At 53.5% G+C, this 18,915-nt stretch overlaps 1 protein-coding gene across 1 annotated transcript in view; it reads right to left on the bottom strand.

The window, feature by feature from the left end:
- Nucleotides 1–14,526: 14,526 nt before the first annotated feature.
- PLEKHA7 (pleckstrin homology domain containing A7) overlaps nt 14,527–18,915 on the bottom strand; it is a 235,597-nt gene continuing 231,208 nt past the window's right edge. Inside the window, 1 exon segment of the mRNA XM_073605996.1 lies at nt 14,527–15,918. Within this exon segment, the coding sequence (XP_073462097.1) occupies nt 15,896–15,918 (23 nt within the window). The 3' untranslated portion in view covers nt 14,527–15,895.

The following is an 18,915-nucleotide window of genomic DNA, read 5'->3' as shown; positions in this document are numbered from 1 at the left end:
CCGCCCTCCTGAGCCCTCCCCCGCCTCAGATCCCGCCGCCCTCCCCCGCCTCATATCCCGCCTCCCTCCTGAGCCCTCCCCCGCCTCATATCCCGCCTCCCTCCTGAGCCCTCCCCTGCCTCAGATCCCGCCTCCCTCCTGAGCCCTCCCCTGCCTCAGATCCCGCCTCCCTCCTGAGCCCTCTCCTGCCTCAGATCCCGCCTCCCTCCTGAGCCCTCCCCTGCTTCAGATCACTCTCCCGCCTCCCTCCTGAGCCCTCTCCTGCCTCAGATCTCGCCTCCCTCCTGAGCCCTCCCCTGCCTCAGATCCCGCCTCCCTCCTGAGCCCTCCCCTGCCTCAGATCCCGCCTCCCTCCTGAGCCCTCTCCTGTCTCATATCCCGCCTCCCTCCTGAGCCCTCTCCTGTCTCAGATCCCGCCTCCCTCCTGAGCCCTCCCCTGCCTCAGATCCCGCCTCCCTCCTGAGCCCTCCCCTGCCTCAGATCCCGCCTCCCTCCTGAGCCCTCCCCTGCCTCAGATCCCGCCTCCCTCCTGAGCCCTCTCCTGCCTCAGATCCCGCCTCCCTCCTGATCCCTCCCCTGCTTCAGATCACTCTCCTGCCTCAGATCCCGCCTCCCTCCTGAGCCCTCTCCTGTCTCATATCCCGCCTCCCTCCTGAGCCCTCTCCTGCCTCAGATCCCGCCTCCCTCCTGAGCCCTCTCCTGTCTCATATCCCGCCTCCCTCCTGAGCCCTCTCCTGCCTCAGATCTCGCCTCCCTCCTGCCTCAGATCCCGCCTCCCTCCTGATCCCTCCCCTGCTTCAGATCACTCTCCTGCCTCAGATCCCGCCTCCCTCCTGAGCCCTCTCCTGTCTCATATCCCGCCTCCCTCCTGAGCCCTCTCCTGCCTCAGATCTCGCCTCCCTCCTGCCTCAGATCCCGCCTCCCTCCTGAGCCCTCCCCTGCCTCAGATTCCGCCTCCCTCCTGAGCCCTCCCCTGCCTCAGATCCCGCCTCCCTCCTGAGCCCTCCCCTGCCTCAGATCCCGCCTCCCTCCTGAGCCCTCTCCTGTCTCATATCCCGCCTCCCTCCTGAGCCCTCTCCTGCCTCAGATCTCGCCTCCCTCCTGCCTCAGATCCCGCCTCTCTCCTGAGCCCTCCCCTGCCTCAGATCCCGCCTCCCTCCTGAGCCCTCTCCTGTCTCATATCCCGCCTCCCTCCTGATCCCTCCCCTGCTTCAGATCACTCCCCTGCCTCAGATCCCGCCTCCCTCCTGAGCCCTCTCCTGCCTCAGATCCCGCCTCCCTCCTGATCCCTCCCCTGCTTCAGATCACTCCCCTGCCTCAGATCCCGCCTCCCTCCTGAGCCCTCTCCTGCCTCAGATCCCGCCTCCCTCCTGATCCCTCCCCTGCTTCAGATCACTCCCCTGCCTCAGATCCCGCCTCCCTCCTGAGCCCTCTCCTGCCTCAGATCTCGCCTCCCTCCTGCCTCAGATCCCACTTCCCCTCCTGATCCCACCTCCCCCTCCTGAGCCCTCCCCTGCCTCAGATCCCGCCTCCCTCCTGAGCCCTCTCCTGTCTCAGATCCCGCCTCCCTCCTGAGCCCTCTCCTGTCTCAGATCCCGCCTCCCTCCTGAGGCCTCTCCTGCTTCAGATCCCGCCTTCCCCTTCTGAGCCCTCCCCTGCCTCAGATCCCACCTCCCTTCCTGATCCCTCCCCTGCCTCAGATCCCACCTCCCTTCCTGATCCCTCCCCTGCCTCAGATCCCACCTCCCTTCCTGACCCCTCCCCTGCCTCAGATCCCTCCAGAGCCCTCTCCTGTCTTAGATCCCGCCTCCCTCCTGAGCCCTCCCCCGCCTCAGATCCCGCCTCCCTCCTGAGCCCTCCCCCGCCTCAGATCCCGCCTCCCTCCTGAGCCCTCTCCCGCCTCAGATCCCGCCTCCCTCCTGAGCCCTCCCCTGCTTCAGATCACTCCCCTGCCTCAGATCCCGCCTCCCTCCTGAGCCCTCTCTTGCCTCAGATCCCGCCTCCCTCCTGCCTCAGATCCTGCCTCCCTCCTGAGCTCTCTCCTGCCTCAGATCCCGCCTCCCTCCTGCCTCAGATCCCGCCTCCCTCCTGAGCCCTCCCCTGCCTCAGATCCCGCCTCCCTCCTGAGCCCTCTCCTGTCTCAGATCCCGCCTCCCTCCTGAGTCCTCTCCTGCCTCAGATCCCGCCTCCCTCCTGAGCCCTCTCCTGCCTCAGATCTCACCTCCCTCCTGCCTCAGATCCCGCCTCCCTCCTGCCTCAGATCCCGCCTCCCTCCTGAGCCCTCCCCTGCCTCAGATCCCGCCTCCCTCCTGAGCCCTCTCCTGCCTTAGATCTCACCTCCCTCCTGCCTCAGATCCCACTTCCCCTCCTGATCCCACCTCCCCCTCCTGAGCCCTCCCCTGCTTCAGATCCCCCAGCCTCAGATTCCCCACCTCTCTCGTAATCCTACCACACCTATTTTCTCACCTAAGTTCCTTCCCCTACCTGCAATCCTACCTGAGCTTTCTTCTGCCTATGACCGCACAAAAGTACCTCCTCCTCAAATCTATTGGCTTACACACCAGCCACTCCCACTGCATTTGGTTTGAGCACTTGTGTGCTCTTATAATTCTGCAACAAACAGGTTTCAGGAAATGATGCAGAAAAATGATGTCCTGACTCTGGAAGGGAATAATTGTTCTGGGATCTCCTTTCAGTCCAACTACAGCTCTTCTTCTTCTCTTTTTCAATAGCGGGAGATTACATTGTCAGGTGTTTATTGTGTCTTCATTGAGGAGTTCCTCTTTGTGACACCAATACAAGAAATGAGGGGGAGCAGTTGTCACCAGGACAGAAAGACACAGATAATACAACGTAATTCCCCCGCTGTTGGCTCCCCGGTGGGGGGGGGGGACCCGAATGGGGGACCCCCGCTGTTGGCCCCCGTTGGCAGAATGGGGACCCCTGCTGTTGGCTCCCGGGGGCGGAATGCAGGCCTATTGCTGGCATCGATGTTTGTAGTTAAAGTGGAAGTAAACCCTTCTATCGTTTTCAGCCAAGGAAGCCGCCATCGCAGCCATTGGATGGTTTGACAGTTTGGTTGAGAGCGCAACCAATGTGAGTGTTACATTTCCGACACGTGCCAGAAAGGCCATTGTTTTATGGATGGGTTTACTTCTGCTTTAAGAGAGGATGAAAATGACAGAACCTTAAAGTGTTACTAAACCCACAACAGTAAAATCAGTGAGTATCTGCAGTAAAGCATGCTTGTTATACCCACTGTGGAACCTAAGGGGTTAATCCTCTGCATTGTGAATGAATGATTTGTAAAGCCCTGCAAATGCGAACCGAATTGCTTCTGTGTTGTCGGCTTCTTAGAGTTTTTTCCTGAAGGCCAGATGGTTTTCTTCCACGCAAATGTGTAAAACTGTGTGATCCGGTCTTCTCTGATCCTCCCCTTCCACTGTCCGCAATCCATCCCCTGATAAGACAGAGCCCTTGGAGGCAATCTGCACATGCTCAGTTTGGTGTGTATTGCTAGAGTGTTTTTTTTTTTTTTTTTTTTTTCCTTGGGAGGGTGTATGTGATCAGCACAGGGCCAATCGGCATTGTCCAGACAGAGGGTCAGGGGTCCTGCAGCCTCATAGGACAGAGGAGAATGAAAACTCCAGACAATGATAGAAGTCACAAGACTGCTATATACTGCTGATGAGAAAAGGTATTTATCAGTTTATATTTACTTAACTAATTGTATTTCCATGTTCTGTGTACTGTGGGAGATCAGATGTAGTGAGTGCAGAGTCCTGGGGAGGGCAGATGTAGGGAGAGCAGATATAGTGGGTGCAGGGCTCCTGGGGAGGGCAGATCTAGTGGGTGCAGGGCTCGCGGGGAGGGCAGATGTAGTGAGTGCAGGGCTCCCGGGGAGGGCTGATCTAGTGGGTGCCGGGCTCGCGGGGAAGGCAGATCTAGTGAGTGCAGGGCTCCCGGGGAGGGCAGATATAGTGGGTGCAGGGCTCCCGGGGAGGGCAGATCTAGTGGGTGCAGGGCTCGCGGGAGGGCAGATCTAGTGAGTGCAGGGCTCCCGGGGAGGGCAGATCTAGTGGGTGCAGGGCTCCCGGGGAGGGCAGATCTAGTGGGTGCAGGGCTCCCGGGGAGGGCAGATCTAGTGGGTGCAGGGCTCCCGGGGAGGGCAGATCTAGTGGGTGCAGGGCTCCCGGGGAGGGCAGATCTAGTGGGTGCAGGGCTCCCGGGGAGGGCAGATCTAGTGGGTGCAGGGCTCGCGGGGAGGGCAGATGTAGTGAGTGCAGGGCTCGCGGGGAAGGCAGATCTAGTGAGTGCAGGGCTCCCGGGGAGGGCAGATCTAGTGGGTGCAGGGCTCGCGGGGAGGGCAGATCTAGTGAGTGCAGGGCTCCCGGGGAGGGCAGATCTAGTGGGTGCACGGCTCGCGGGGAGGGCAGATCTAGTGAGTGCAGGGCTCCCGGGGAGGGCAGATCTAGTGAGTGCAGGGCTCCCGGGGAGGGCAGATCTAGTGGGTGCAGGGCTCCCGGGGAGGGCAGATCTAGTGGGTGCAGGGCTCCCGGGGAGGGCAGATCTAGTGGGTGCAGGGCTCCCGGGGAGGGCAGATCTAGTGGGTGCAGGGCTCCCGGGGAGGGCAGATCTAGTGGGTGCAGGGCTCGCGGGGAGGGCAGATCTAGTGAGTGCAGGGCTCCCGGGGAGGGCAGATCTAGTGAGTGCAGGGCTCCCGGGGAGGGCAGATCTAGTGGGTGCAGGGCTCCCGGGGAGGGCAGATCTAGTGGGTGCAGGGCTCCCGGGGAGGGCAGATCTAGTGGGTGCAGGGCTCCCGGGGAGGGCAGATCTAGTGAGTGCAGGGCTCCCGGGGAGGGCAGATCTAGTGAGTGCAGGGCTCCCGGGGAGGGCAGATCTAGTGGGTGCAGGGCTCCCGGGGAGGGCAGATCTAGTGGGTGCAGGGCTCCCGGGGAGGGCAGATCTAGTGGGTGCAGGGCTCCCGGGGAGGGCAGATCTAGTGGGTGCAGGGCTCCCGGGGAGGGCAGATCTAGTGGGTGCAGGGCTCCCGGGGAGGGCAGATGCAGTGGGTGCAGGGCTCCCGGGGAGGGCAGATGTAGTGGGTGCAGGGCTCCCGGGGAGGGCAGATGTAGTGGGTGCAGGGCTTGCGGGGAGAGTAACACCTTAACAAACAAGTCAGCAATGACAGATCCTATTTTCTTACTGTGACAGGTTAATTGTAAAGGGACCCTGTTGCCAGTTTTAATTTATAAATCGGCGATTGGGGCTGCACGGGCAAAGCTAAAGACTCAAAGCAGAACTCCAGCCAAAAAAGAAAATCAGATCGGTTTAGCTTTTATTTTATTCTTTTTTTTTTTTTTTTTTTTTTTTGAAGAACATCCGATTTGCCCCCGCAGCTACTCCGGGCAGAATACTAACGGGTCTATTTGTAGGACAAATATCACCAGCCTTCGCCCAGCCATCACAAATTCTACCCGTATTTTTGCTTAATGTGGTGTTTTCCACCCCATCTAGTGGCTATAATGGTGTTTTTCCTGAAATACGTCAATTAAGGAAAATGCTGCATTATGGGCACTAGATGGAGCTGTTCATAGGGCTCTGTGCTGTCGGCAATCTTACCGTGACTCTTCAGTCTGCTGGTGAATGGGTTAGGTGAGAGTTAGAGGGGAGTTTGTGACAGGCATAAGTTTAAGGGGACCATTCACATAAATATATACACACACCCATACATGCAACAAGGATCTTGGTCTGGTTACATCACTGCTCCCCTTTGTCAGCTAGCGGCAGCTGCAGGGATTAGAAGGGAGCGTCACCAGTGACTGAGCCAGTCTGTTCAGGTGATCTCCCGTGTCAGCCGCTGGGGATAGGAGGGAGTGTTGCCAATGACTGAGCCAGTCTGGTCAGGAGATCTCCAGTGTCAGCAGCAGCTGCAGGGGAGAGGAGGGAATGTCGCCAGTGACTGAGCTGGTCTATTCACATAATCTCCCGCGGCAGCTGCAGGGATGAGGAGAAAGTGTGGCCAATGACTGAGCCGGTCTGTCCACGTGATCTCCCCTGTGTCAGCCAGGGGCTGCTGCAGGGGGGAGAGGGAGTGCCAACAATGGATGGGCCATAAGAGCTTATGGGGGACATCACCGCTCTCAGGCATTACCAGCTGATGTCACTCCCTCCTTTCCCCTGCAGCTGCCACTGACTGACATAGGGGAGGCAGACCACATGAGTGGGCTGAGAATGGGTAAGTATACAGTAATACCTTGGATTACGAGCATAATTCGTTCCAGAAGAATGCTTGTAATCCAAAGCACTCGTATATCAATGCAAGTTTCCCCATAAGAAATAACGGAAACTCAAATAATTTGTTCCACAACCACTACTGGTGTATGCAGTACTGTATGTGGCCAGAGGTGCGGGGGCGCTGGTGTATGCAGTACTGTATGTGGCCAGAGGTGCGGAGGCGCTGGTGTATGCAGTACTGTATGTGGCCAGAGGTGCGGGGGCGCTGGTGTATGCAGTACTGTATGGCCAGAGGTGCGGGGGCGCTGGTGTATGCAGTACTGTATGTGGCATGAGGTGCGGAGGTGCTGGTGTATGCAGTACTGTATGTGGCCAGAGGGATGGAGGCGCTGGTGTATGCAGTACTGTATGTGGCCAGAGGGATGGAGGTGCTGGTGTATGCAGTACTGTATGTGGCCAGAGGTGCGGGAGCACTGGTGTATGCACTACTGTATGTGGCCAGAGGGACGGGGGGGCGCTGGTGTATGCAGTACTGTATGTGGCCAGAGGTGCGGGGGGTGCTGGTGTATGCAGTAGTGTATGTGGCCAGAGGTGCGGGGGCATCGGTGTATGCAGTACTGTATGTGGCCAGAGGTGCAGGGGGCATCGGTGTATGCACTACTGTATGTGGCCAGAGGTGCAGGGGCGCCGGTGTATGCACTACTGTATGTGGCCAGAGGGACGGGGGGCACTGGTGTATGCAATACTGTATGTGGCCAGAGGGACAGGGGCGCCAGTGTATGCAGTACTGTATGCGTCCAGTAGGACGGGGGGCGCTGGTGTATGTGGTACTGTATGTGGCCAGAGGTGCGGGGGCTCCGGTGTATGCAGTACTGTATGCGTCCAGAGGGATGGGGGTGCTGGTGTATGCAGTACTGTATGTGTCCAGAGGTGCGGGGGCACCGGTGTATGCAGTACTGTATGCGTTCAGAGGGATGGGGGCGCCGGTGTATGCAGTACTGGCCAGAGGTGCGGGGTGGGTGCCAGTGTATGCAGTACTGTATGTAGCCAGAGGTGCAGTGGCGCTGGTGTATGCAGTACTGTATGTGGCCAGAGGTGCAGTGGCGCTGGTGTATGCAGTACTGTATGTGGCCAGAGGTGCGGTGGCGCTGGTGTATGCAGTACTGTATGTGGCCAGAGGTGCGGTGGCGCCGGTGTATGCAGTACTGTATGTAGCCAGAGGTGCAGTGGTGCTGGTGTATGCAGTAGTGTATGTGGCCAGAGGTGCAGTGGCGCTGGTGTATGCAGTACTGTATGTGGCCAGAGGTGCGGGGGCGCCGGTGTATGCAGTACTGTATGCGTCCAGAGGGACAGGGCGCTGGTGTATTCAATACTGTATGCGTCCAGAGGTGCAGGGGCGCTGGTGTATGCAGTAGTGTGTGGCCAGAGGGACGGGGGCGCTGGTGTATGCAGTACTGTATGTGGCCAGAGGGACGGGGGCGCCAGTGTATGCAGTACTGTATGCGTCCAGAGGGATGGGGGCGCTGGTGTATGCAGTACTGTATGCATCCAGAGGTGCGGGGGCACTGGTGTATGCAGTACTGTATGTGTCCAGAGGGATGGGGGCGCTGGTGTATGCAGTACTGTATGCGTCCAGAGGCGCTGGTGTATGCAGTACTGTATGTGTCCAGAGGTGCGGGGGGCGCTGGTGTATGTAGTACTGTATGTGGCCAGAGGTGCGGGGGGCGCTGGTGTATGTAGTACTGTATGTGGCCAGAGGTGCGGGGGGCGCTGGTGTATGTAGTACTGTATGTGGCCAGAGGTGCGGGGGGCGCTGGTGTATGTAGTACTGTATGTGGCCAGAGGTGCGGGGGGCGCTGATGTTTGCAGTACTGTATGTGGCCAGAGGTGCGGGGGCTCCCAGTGTTTTCTGGAGAACTCGGAGATACTCGGGAACGGTTGACACTTTCGGGTGCTCCGACACACGTTACGTTCGCCTCACCCAGCTGTGAGTGTCTCCGTGAGTGTCTCCGAGTTCTCCACGAAGTGCTGTGAGCCACCAGCGCCCCCCGGACCTCTGGCCACATGCAGTACTGCATACACCAGCGGCTTCACTACATGGATTGTACGGCTCGTATATCAAGTCAAAAAAAAAGTTCTCGTCTTTGAAAACTCTTGTATACCGCGTTACTTGTAATCCATTACTGTATACATCTTTCTTGCACAGGTGTGGGGGGGGGGGGGGGAGTTGGGGACATTTTAATTCTCCTTTTAACACTGCCAAGCAACAATGGAGGCGGCCGCTGCCGGCCTTTAAAATGCCAATTGCCTGGCTGCTGTTTTTTTTTTATACTGCCCTGGAACAATTTGGCTTTCAATGTTCGGGATCCTCCATCTTTGTTCCGGGTCAGTGGTGACGGGTTCTCTTCAATCACTTAATATGAGCTGCGCCTCGCTTGGTGGTGTGCGGTTCAGGTAAACACGGCGCCCCCCCCCCCCCCCCCCCCCCCCCCGCACTCCTTATCCGGCGTCGTCCTCCCCGATATCAAACCTTTATTTCCTCTTTACATCTTGTTTTCTGCCAGCTGCTGCCTACCTGGCTGATTATATCACACAGAATCCCTCAACAGGCCGGATTAAAAATGCCCTTTACAATCTCTTCCCCGAACTGCAGGAATAAGTGAAGAAAGTTTCTGCGGAAAGTTCATCTCAGTCGATTTGGTTCAGCAACACTCTGCGCCTTTTTTTTATTTTTTTTTTCTTCCCAGATAATAGAGAGAAAATGCAAAAGGGTCAAAGCCAATCAATATGCCGGTTCAAACAGAATGGCAGCGACTGTGATGTGCGCTTCATTTTCAGTCTGGCTTTGTACTCTGCTACTGTGAAGGCGCCGCTTTCTTCTCCTCCGCTAATAAAAGTCAGCCGGAGCGCCAATGAAATCATTACTATGGATTGAATGTAGAGTGCGTCCGCTCTGCCTTGCCTTTTAAGCAGAACTCCCCTCCCCCGTCATACGTGTTTATCCTCCTGACTGCACACAAATGGCGGGTTAAAGGGGGGCTCTGCTCCGGCGCGATTCATCGGTCAGGTCCGATATCGTCACAGAGATACCAATAATGAGCTCCATTCACAGAACCGCATCGCAGGTGGTACTTGTGCATTTTCCCAAATACAATATGCGATCCTGAAAATGTCAGTTCACTGGCGCTTTATGTGGTATTTACCGTATGAAACAAAAACGCTCAGTAAATATCGCATAAAACACGAGGAAACGTCAATTAATTAAAAAAAAAAAAAAAATGCAAGCATGCACTAAATTTAATGATCATGGCATGCGATATTTAAAGAACCGTCAGCCGCCGCGTCCTTAACAACCGATGAGTCCTCAGCTGTCAGCAAGGCAACCCGCTGACAGCTGAAGTTTAAAAAAAAAAAATACTGGCAATAAAAATTAAGGCGTGGTATCCCCCCCCCCCTCCAATCGGTATGGCATGGATTTTGAATGGAAACCCCACATTTTTTAAAAAAATGGCGTGGGGTCCCCCCCAATTCATACCGGACCCAAAGGGTAAATAAGTAGTGGTCCCAGCATGCAATATTTAAGGAACCAGCAGCCACCGGCATCCATAACAACCACTAAACAACCTGGTTGCTTAGGAGCGGGCAGCCGCCACATCCTTCTCAATCGATGAGATCAGCTGTCAGCGGGGTTCCCCAGATTTCAATCCAATCGAGCATCTGTGGGATGTGCTGGAGAAACATGTCTGATCCATGGAGGCCCCAACCGGTACCCGGGGGGAGGGGGGTCAGAAACCTACAGAGTATTAGGTGGGTGGTCATATCGTATGTCGCATTAGACAGGGTGACAGCGCTCACCCACCGTCACCCTTGTGCAAGCTGTGTTTGCAGCAGGATGTGCCATCTCAGGAGGAGGGGCTTCCAATACCTGCAGTTTTCCCGGGGGGCTTCCAATAAATGCAGCTTTTCCAGGAGGAGGGGCTTCCAATAACCGCAGCTTTCCCAGGAGGAGGGGCTTCCATTAACCGCAGCTTTCCCAGGAGGAGGGGCTTCCATTAACCGCAGCTTTCCCAGGAGGAGGGGCTTCCATTAACCGCAGCTTTCCCAGGAGGAGGGGCTTCCATTAACCGCAGCTTTCCCAGGAGGAGGGGCTTCAATAACCGTAGCTTTCCCAGGAGGAGGGGCTTTCAATACCTGCAGCTTTCCCAGGAGGAGGGGCTTTCAATACCTGCAGCTTTCCCAGGAGGAGGGGCTTTCAATACCTGCAGCTTTCCCAGAAGGAGGGGGCTTTCAAGAGGGGCTTCCAATACCCACAGCTTTCCCAGGGGAGGGGCTTCCAATACCCACAGCTTTCCCAGGGGGAGGGGGCTTCCAATACCCACAGCTTTCCCAGGGGGAGGGGCTTCCAATACCTGCAGCTTTCACAAGGGGAGGGGCTTCAATACTGCAGCTTTATCAGGTGGAGATGCTTCCAATGCCCACAACTTTCCCAGGGGGAGGGGCTTCCAATACCTGCAGCTTTATCAGGGGGCGGTGCTTCCAATACCTGCAGCTTTATCAGGGGGAGGGGCTTACAATACTGCAGCTTTCCCAGGCACTAGCAGACTCGGGCATATGATGCAATCACTGGCATAAGATACAGTGGCAGGGATTTGTAGTTTGTTTAGCAGCCTCCATGTACCATGCAGGGCACTGGATAGTCCCGCCCCACCGCCTGTCTGGTTTCTGGGAAGGTGGGACTGGTAACTATTAATCTCTCCAATAATAAGATTTCATCTCCTTGGCTTATCCGTGCAGAAACCTTACAGGGGAATTCTGGGTGGTGTTATGTTTTGCCTCTATAGGAAACCCAAGTGTGAATTTTACCAAGATGTAAAGTATAAAACGTAAGAACACACCCAAGCCCCGCCCCCTGCACAACAAATAAGTTATTAGGATTTATCTTGCCAGCGTTGTTTTAGGTTGCCAGTTGCCCCAGTGTTAGGATTCTGCCCCTGGTGGACATATTTCAGTATGGGTATCTATTGCTGTGGGTGTCCTGTGTAGGGTGGGGTGGGGCGGCTGGGTGCATGGGCTGTGTCTAGGTGGGTGTGTGGGTTCTGAATGCACGGCCTGTGTCCAGGTGGGTTCTGAATGCACGGCCTGTGTCCAGGTGGGTTCTGAATGCAACGGCCTGTGTCCAGGTGGGTTTGTGGGGCTTTGAATGCATGGCCTGTGTCCAGGTGGGTAGTGGGTTGCGTGGCCTCTGTCCAGGTGGGGTAGTGGGTGCGTGTGTGCCTGTGTCCAGGTGGGTGCGTAGGGTTCTGAATGCACGGCCTGTGTCCAGGTGGGGTAGTGGGTGCGTGGCCTGTGTCCAGGTGGGGTAGTGGGTGCGTGGCCTGTGTCCAGGTGGGTAGTGGGTGCGTGGCCTGTGTCCAGGTGGGGGTAGTTGGGTGCGTGGCCTCTGTCCAGGTGGGGTAGTGGGTGCGTGGCCTCTGTCCAGGTGGAGTAGTGGGTTGCGTGGCCTCTGTCCAGGTGTGTTTGTCGGGTTCTGGGTGCATGGCTTGTGCCTAGGTGGGTACACTGCCTGTGTGCGTGCACCCATCCAGACGTGGGCCAAGCACTCGGTGTGTCTGGGTGTGTAGCACTCTGTCTGTACCTAGTGCATTGCCCGTGTCTGGGTACATCTGTGGTATTTCTGGGTGGATTGGTTGTAAATGAAGGGCAGCTCGGGGGGGGCATTCTGGTGGAATGCAGGTTACAGGTGTGACGTGGCCTGACAGCATTTTGCGCGGTACAATGGCGGCGGACTTCACGCGATCTGCGGATCTGGAACGTTCCAACGATTTGTCACTTTCACAGGTTTTCATGTTTTGTTTTTTCTTTAATTCAACAATTCATTTTATTTTTTTTATACAGATTCAAAAATAAAGACAATCTAATTTGGCAAAAAAAAAACGTCATAGTGGTGATAACGGCAGTTCAAAGTTAGTTAAAAATAGATGAATTCTAAATATATATATTATAGATTATTCTGTCAGGATATAGAAAATAAAATCTGTACCAATTAAAACCAATTTTTTTTTTTTAAATCCAAATTCACTCATCATTGTAAGCTATAAAATTCCAAACAGTTATTAAATATTCCACAATGCACTGCAAACCTCCTCGCCGACGGGGGGCCGCCGACACCGCCATCCAAGAGGAACCTTAATAATGTGACGGTTTTTACACACCACTTCCTGGGACATATTTACAGTTGGCGATTGGAGGGCCGGACTGCCCATAGGGGTCAAGCATCAGCTGCAGCCTCTGTCCCAGCGTCCAATCAGATGCTGGCAGAGGGCAGCTCTATGCTCTAAGGCATCCTATTGGACGTCTCACAGATCAATTATTAGAACTGCTGCCGTCTCCCTCCCTCATCCAGATAGGGGCGCCGGCTACACACCTGGAGCGGGCCCGGTTACCATAGTGACGGCGCACTGTCACTATATGAAGAGAGAGCTGTGCTGCACTACTGGACAGGAAAGTGGTCGACCCTTTTTTTTTTTACAGAGCGCCCCCCACTGGACCACCAAGAAATATAAGGGATGCTCTCCCTGCTGGATTGCTAGGGATTACAAGGGCCCTGACAGAGATGACCCACGATTTCCAGTAGCGCCCCTGTTGGAGGGTGTAGGGTGTAGTCCATGCACAGTGCTACAAAAATCTGCACCAATGCAATGTGATGCTCCTAGAGGCGGCTCCCGGTACCACATGCACTATGCCCCTATGGTTGGTCCTAGTCTGATTTCTGATGTTCTGATTGAATTCAGAATGTGAAGAGGAAACATTCATTCTGCATGTATTCGGTACACAGTGCCCAGGGCGCTGCCACCTACAGTTTAAGGGAGGAAGACTTTAATGGCAAGGCAGCACTGCTGTGTCTGGTGATCATCCGCTGGTTTCCCCATACCATGCAGATGAATATCTACACTCTATTACAGATGACGGTCCAGATTTGAACAATTGAGCATGCGCTGCATGTAGTGTTGTCTGTGGAGAATCATTTATTCCCCCCCCTGCTCATGTGATGGAAGGAGAGGAAGGGTGGAGCAGTTGGAGAAGAGTTAGAGGAAGGGTAGTGTGGGTTGGCAGAGGGAGGAAGGGTGGGGGGGGAGGTAGGTTGGGGAAGGGTGGGGGGGTAGGTTGGGGAAGGGTGGGGGGGAAGGTAGGTTGGGGAAGGGTGGGGGGGGAGGTAGGTTGGGGAAGGGGGGGAGGGAAGGGTGGGGGGAAGGTAGGTTGGGGAAGGGTGGGGGGGGGTAGGTTGGGAAGGGGGGGGAGGAAGGGTGGGGGGAGGTAGGTTGGGGAAGGGTGGGGGGGGGGAGGTAGGTTGGGGGGGGGGGTAGGTTGGGTGGTGGGTAGTGTGGATTGGCAGAGAGTTAGAGGAAGGGTGGAGAAGGGAGGTGGGCGAGGAGGTAAGTTGATGGGGTGGAAGGGTGGAGGGGAGGTTGGGTGGTAGGTTGGTAGGGAATTTATAGAGGAAGGGTGGTGGAGAGGGAGGGAGGTAGGGCGGGGAGGAAGGAAGGGTGGTGGAGAGGGAGGGAGGTAGGGCGGGGAGGAAGGAAGGGTGGTGAGGAAGGAAGGGTGGTGAAGAGGGAGGGAGGTAGGGTGGGGAGGAAGGAAGGGTGGTGGAGAGGGAGGGAGGTAGGGCGGGGAGGAAGGAAGGGTGGTGGAGAGGGAGGGAGGTAGGGCGGGGAGGAAGGAAGGGTGGTGGAGAGGGAGGGTGGTGGAGAGGGAGGGTGGTGGAGAGGGAGGGTTGGGATGTAGGTAGGTAGGCTAGGGAGATGGGGAGGAGGAGGGAAGCATGGCGGGGAGGTAGGGTTGGGGAGGGGGAGGGAGGTAGAGAGATAGGGTGGTGGGGAGGTTGGGTGGTAGGTTGGTAGGGAATTTATAGAGGAAGGGTGGTGGAGAGGGAGGGAGGTAGGGCGGGGAGGAAGGAAGGTGGTGGAGAGGGAGGGAGGTAGGGCGGGGAGGAAGGAAGGGTGGTGAGGAAGGAAGGGTGGTGAAGAGGGGAGGGAGGTAGGGTGGGGAGGAAGGAAGGGTGGTGGAGAGGTGAGGGAGAGTAGGGCGGGGAGGAAGGAAGGGTGGTGGAGAGGGAGGGAGGTTAGGGCGGGGAGGAAGGAAGGGTGGTGGAGAGGGAGGGTGGTGGAGAGGAGGGTTGGGATGTAGGTAGGTAGGCTAGGGAGATGGGGGAGGAGGAGGAAGCATGGCGGGGAGGTAGGGTTGGGGAGGGGGAGGGAGGTAGAGAGATAGGGTGGTGGGAGAGGTAGGGTGGTGGGGAGGTAGGGTTGGGGAGAGGTTAGGATGGTGGGGAGGAGAGGTTGGATGGTGGGGAGGAGAGGTTGGATGGTGGGGAGGTAGGGTTGGGCAGAGGAAGGTTGGGGAGAGGTAGGGTGGTGGGGAGGAGAGGTTGGATGGTGGGGAGGTAGGGTTGGGCAGAGGTAGGGTGGTGGGGAGGAGAGGTAGGATAGGGATAGAGGGGATGGACAGTGGAAGGGGGTAAGTGGAAAGAAATTGGAAAGTAGGCTCCGCCTCCCTCAGGGGAGGGGGGTTGAATAATTTTCTCCCTCTATTTCACATTACTCTGTATCAGTATTGTAATTTCCTGCATCAGAATTAAATCTGGAGGAAAACATTTTAATGTCGGTTATTTCTCAGATCTTTGTAACCCCGATAATGGCAGACTGCTGCCGGTGAGGGATTCCCTCTACTGGGAGTTACATTCGGTGTTTTGGATGAGGAATTCGATGCCATCAGACACCATATCGTCATTCTGTACCTGCTGTGACCACATGGAATGGAGGTCACACAATGTATCCGCACACATTCCTGGTGTATAAAACGCAATGTGCGGTGTGTTCTCCGGGCACAGGCGGGCTCTGTTCAGTACTATGAATACTCTGCACACACGGTATAAAGACATAAAACCCATTAAAACTGGAACTCCAGAACTATAGCGTTATAAATGTGTTAATAACTCTAAAAATAAAGCGTTAATCCTCCTGTGTGGATTTCTATAAAAAAAAACATGATAAAGTCACTGAAAGCTGTGAAATGTCGGCACCCAGAGATAAGAGGGGGGGGGATGGAGGACCCAGTGCAGTGACCAGCCCTGAAGACAGGGGGCGCTCTCTGCTGCAGTCACAGTTCAAATATTGGAGGTCACACCCCCAAGACTCCTGGTTGGGCACTGCTGTCTTGCATCACATTACAGTTAAGGCACTTCAAACTGCAGAAGGACTCGGACCACCATTCTCTGTGTGATGTCACAATGCTGATCGGTGAGACGGATAATCGTTATAAATCGGTAGATGAACCTCAAATTTCAGTTCAGTTTTGCCCCTTGTGGATGTTATCACCCCGACTCTGTGCAGCACTAGGTTTTGGGGGTGGGGCTGATTCATCTGTCATCATTTTTTTTTTTTTTACATGATTGGCTGGTTTGTTGTTGAAATTTTAAAGGGTGTCCTTTGTTCGTAGTGTAGAGAGCTGTGATTGGGCGGAAATGTCTTCACTGTACAAATATAAATAGAGGCCATCTGTGGTGTGCTGCCACAATAAGACAACCAGGCGGAGGCGCTATATCTGAGAACAAAGTTCCAGGAGGATCTGGCGGTGCTCCTTCAGAAGTCTTCTGGGCTCAATTGTCAATCCCAGCGTGTGCTGAGGAAGAGAAATACAGCGAATCAGAAGATAGAAATAATGAGAAGTCTGCAGACAGAACCCCGCATGTAACACACAAAGTACAGGAGACAGGTTTACTGTCAACATCCTGAGAATAATGTGACTTATTAAGCAGTTGTGGACACAGAAATAGCAAAACATATTCTTTTACCCTGTTGTTGCGTGCGTGCCCCCTCCCCCCACAAACATATATACACACTTGCTGGTAGGTCATGGCTGTCAAAATGACAGCAGGGAGTTGCTGTGAAACTACAACAGCTGTAAGAAGAAATAAACAAACCATCTGACAAGGCTTATAAATACTAATCAGACAGAAATAGAAAGATACAAAGTAACATTGTTTACAGTGCCTTAAAAAAGTATTCATACCCCTTGAAATTTCCCACTATTTGTCATGTTACAAAAATGTACAGTCAGGTCCATAAATATTGGGACATGGACACATTTCTAATCTTTTTGGCTCTATACACCACCACAATGGATTTGAAATGAAATGAACAAGATGTGCGTTAACTGCAGACTTTCAGCTTTAATTTGAGGGTATTTACATCCAAATCAGGTGAACGGTGTAGGAATTACAACAGTTTGTATATGTGCCTCCCACTTTTTAAGGGACCAAAAGTAATGGGACAATTGGCTGCTTAGCTGTTCCCATTTACAAGGAGCAGATAAAAGGTCCAGAGTTAATTTCAAGTGTGCTATTTGCATTTGGAATCTGTTGCTGTCAACTCTCAATATGAGATCCAAAGAGCTGTCACTATCAGTGAAGCAAGCCATCATTAAGCTGAAAAAACAAAACAAACCCATCAGAGAGATAGCAAAAACATTAGGTGTGGCCAAATCAACTGTTTGGAACATCCTTAAAAAGAAAGAACGCACCGGTGAGCTCAGCAACACCAAAAGACCCGGAAGACCACGGAAAACTACTGTAGTGGATGACCGAAGAATTCTTTCCCTGGTGAAGAAAACACCCTTCACAACAGTTGGCCAGATGAAGAACGCTCTCCAGGAGGTCGGTGTATGTGTGTCAAGGTCAACAATCAAGAGGAGACTTCACCAGAGTGAATACAGAGGGTTCACCACAAGATGTAAACCATTGGTGAGCCTCAAAAACAGGAAGGGCAGATTAGAGTTTGCCAAACAACATCTAAAAAAGCCTTCACAGTTCTGGAAGAACATCCTATGGACAGATGAGACCAAGATCAACTTGTACCAGAGTGATGGGAAGAGAAGAGTATGGAGAAGGAAAGGAACTGCTCATGATCCAAAGCATACCACCTCATCAGTGAAGCATGGTGGTGGTAGCGTCATGGCGTGGGCATGTATGGCTGCCAATGGAACTGGTTCTCTTGTATTTATTGATGATGTGACTGCTGACAAAAGCAGCAGGATGAATTCTGAAGTGTTTCGGACAATATTATCTGCTCATAATCAGCAAAATGCTTCAGAACTCATTGGACGGAGCTTCACAGTACAGATGGACAATGACCCGAAGCATACTGCGAAAGCAACCAAAGGGTTTTTTAAGGGAAAGAAGTGGAATGTTATGCAATGGCCAATTCAATCACCTGACCTGAATCCGATTGAGCATGCATTTCACTTGCTGAAGACAAAACTGAAGGGAAAATGCCCCAAGAACAAGCAGGAACTGAAGACAGTTGCAGTAGAGGCCTGGCAGAGCATCACCAGGGATGAAACCCAACGTCTGGTGATGTCTATGTGTTCCAGACTTCAGGCTGTAATTGACTGCAAAGGATTTGCAACCAAGTATTAAAAAGTGAAAGTTTGATGGATGATTGTTAATCTGTCCCATTACTTTTGGTCCCTTAAAAAGTGGAAGGCACATATACAAAGTGTTGTGATTCCCACACCGTTCACCTGATTTGGATGTAAATACCCTCAAATTAAAGCTGAAAGTCTGCAGATAAAGAACATCTTGTTCATTTCATTTCATCCATTGTGGTGGTGTATAGAGCCAAAAAGATTAGAATTGTGTCCGTGTCCCAATATGTATGGACCTGACTGTAAATGTATTTTATTGGGATTTTATGTGATAGACCAACACAAAGTGTCACATAATTGTGAAGTGGAAGGAAAATGATACAAATAAATATGTGAAAAGTGAAAATGTGAAAAAAGTGAAAATTATTATTATTATTCACGATTTATATAGCGCCAACAGTTTACGCAGCGCTTTACAATGTATAGGGGGGACAACACAATTACAGTACAGTTCAATACAAAAGGCACAGGAGTAGAACCTTTCTCTGCAATTACAGCTGGAAGTCTTTTTGGGGATGTCTCTACCAGCTTTGCACATCTAGAGAGGACATTTCTGCCCATTCTTCTTTGTAAAATATCTCAAGCTCTGTCAGATTGGATGGAGAGCGTCTATGAACAGCAATTTTCAAGTCTTGCCACAGATTCTCAATGGGATTTAGGTCTGGACTGTGACTGGGCCATTCTAACACATGAATATGCTTTGATCTAAACCATTCCAACCGGTGTCAATTGATGTGGCGGCAGGACTCGGCAGTAACAATATTTTCCTCCTACATGCTGAGCAAAGGAGAAAAAAAAAGTGCGTCTCCCTAGTTTGGTTACACTTTATTCCTATATATTGCATGAAAAAAAAAATGTTACTCTTTCGTTCATTGACCGACACAGCGCTCCATTATTCAGAACCATAGGGTTATATCGCCCCTTACAGGAGTAGGACACTAGGCAGAAAAAAGACTTGGCTACGCCTATAGCTTTCCTATGGGCAGTGCCAGGTGATATCTCCCCCCCCCCCCCACCTCTCTGCTATAGGCCTTTTGTCTTTTTTTCTGCCTAGTCAGGAGTAAGGACCTAGTTCCCTGCTGGGATCTCTGGTCCTGACATTTTTTTGTTTTTGCTTTTTAAAATACTTTTTTTCCTGTGAGATCTACAATTAACTGCTGGACTGGGCGACGGGCTGGACACTAAGATCCAGTG

The sequence above is a fragment of the Aquarana catesbeiana genome, linkage group LG11 (assembly GCF_042186555.1).
Source record: "Aquarana catesbeiana isolate 2022-GZ linkage group LG11, ASM4218655v1, whole genome shotgun sequence".
NCBI lineage: Eukaryota > Metazoa > Chordata > Amphibia > Anura > Ranidae > Aquarana > Aquarana catesbeiana.
This window is presented reverse-complemented; position numbering and strand designations above follow the sequence as displayed.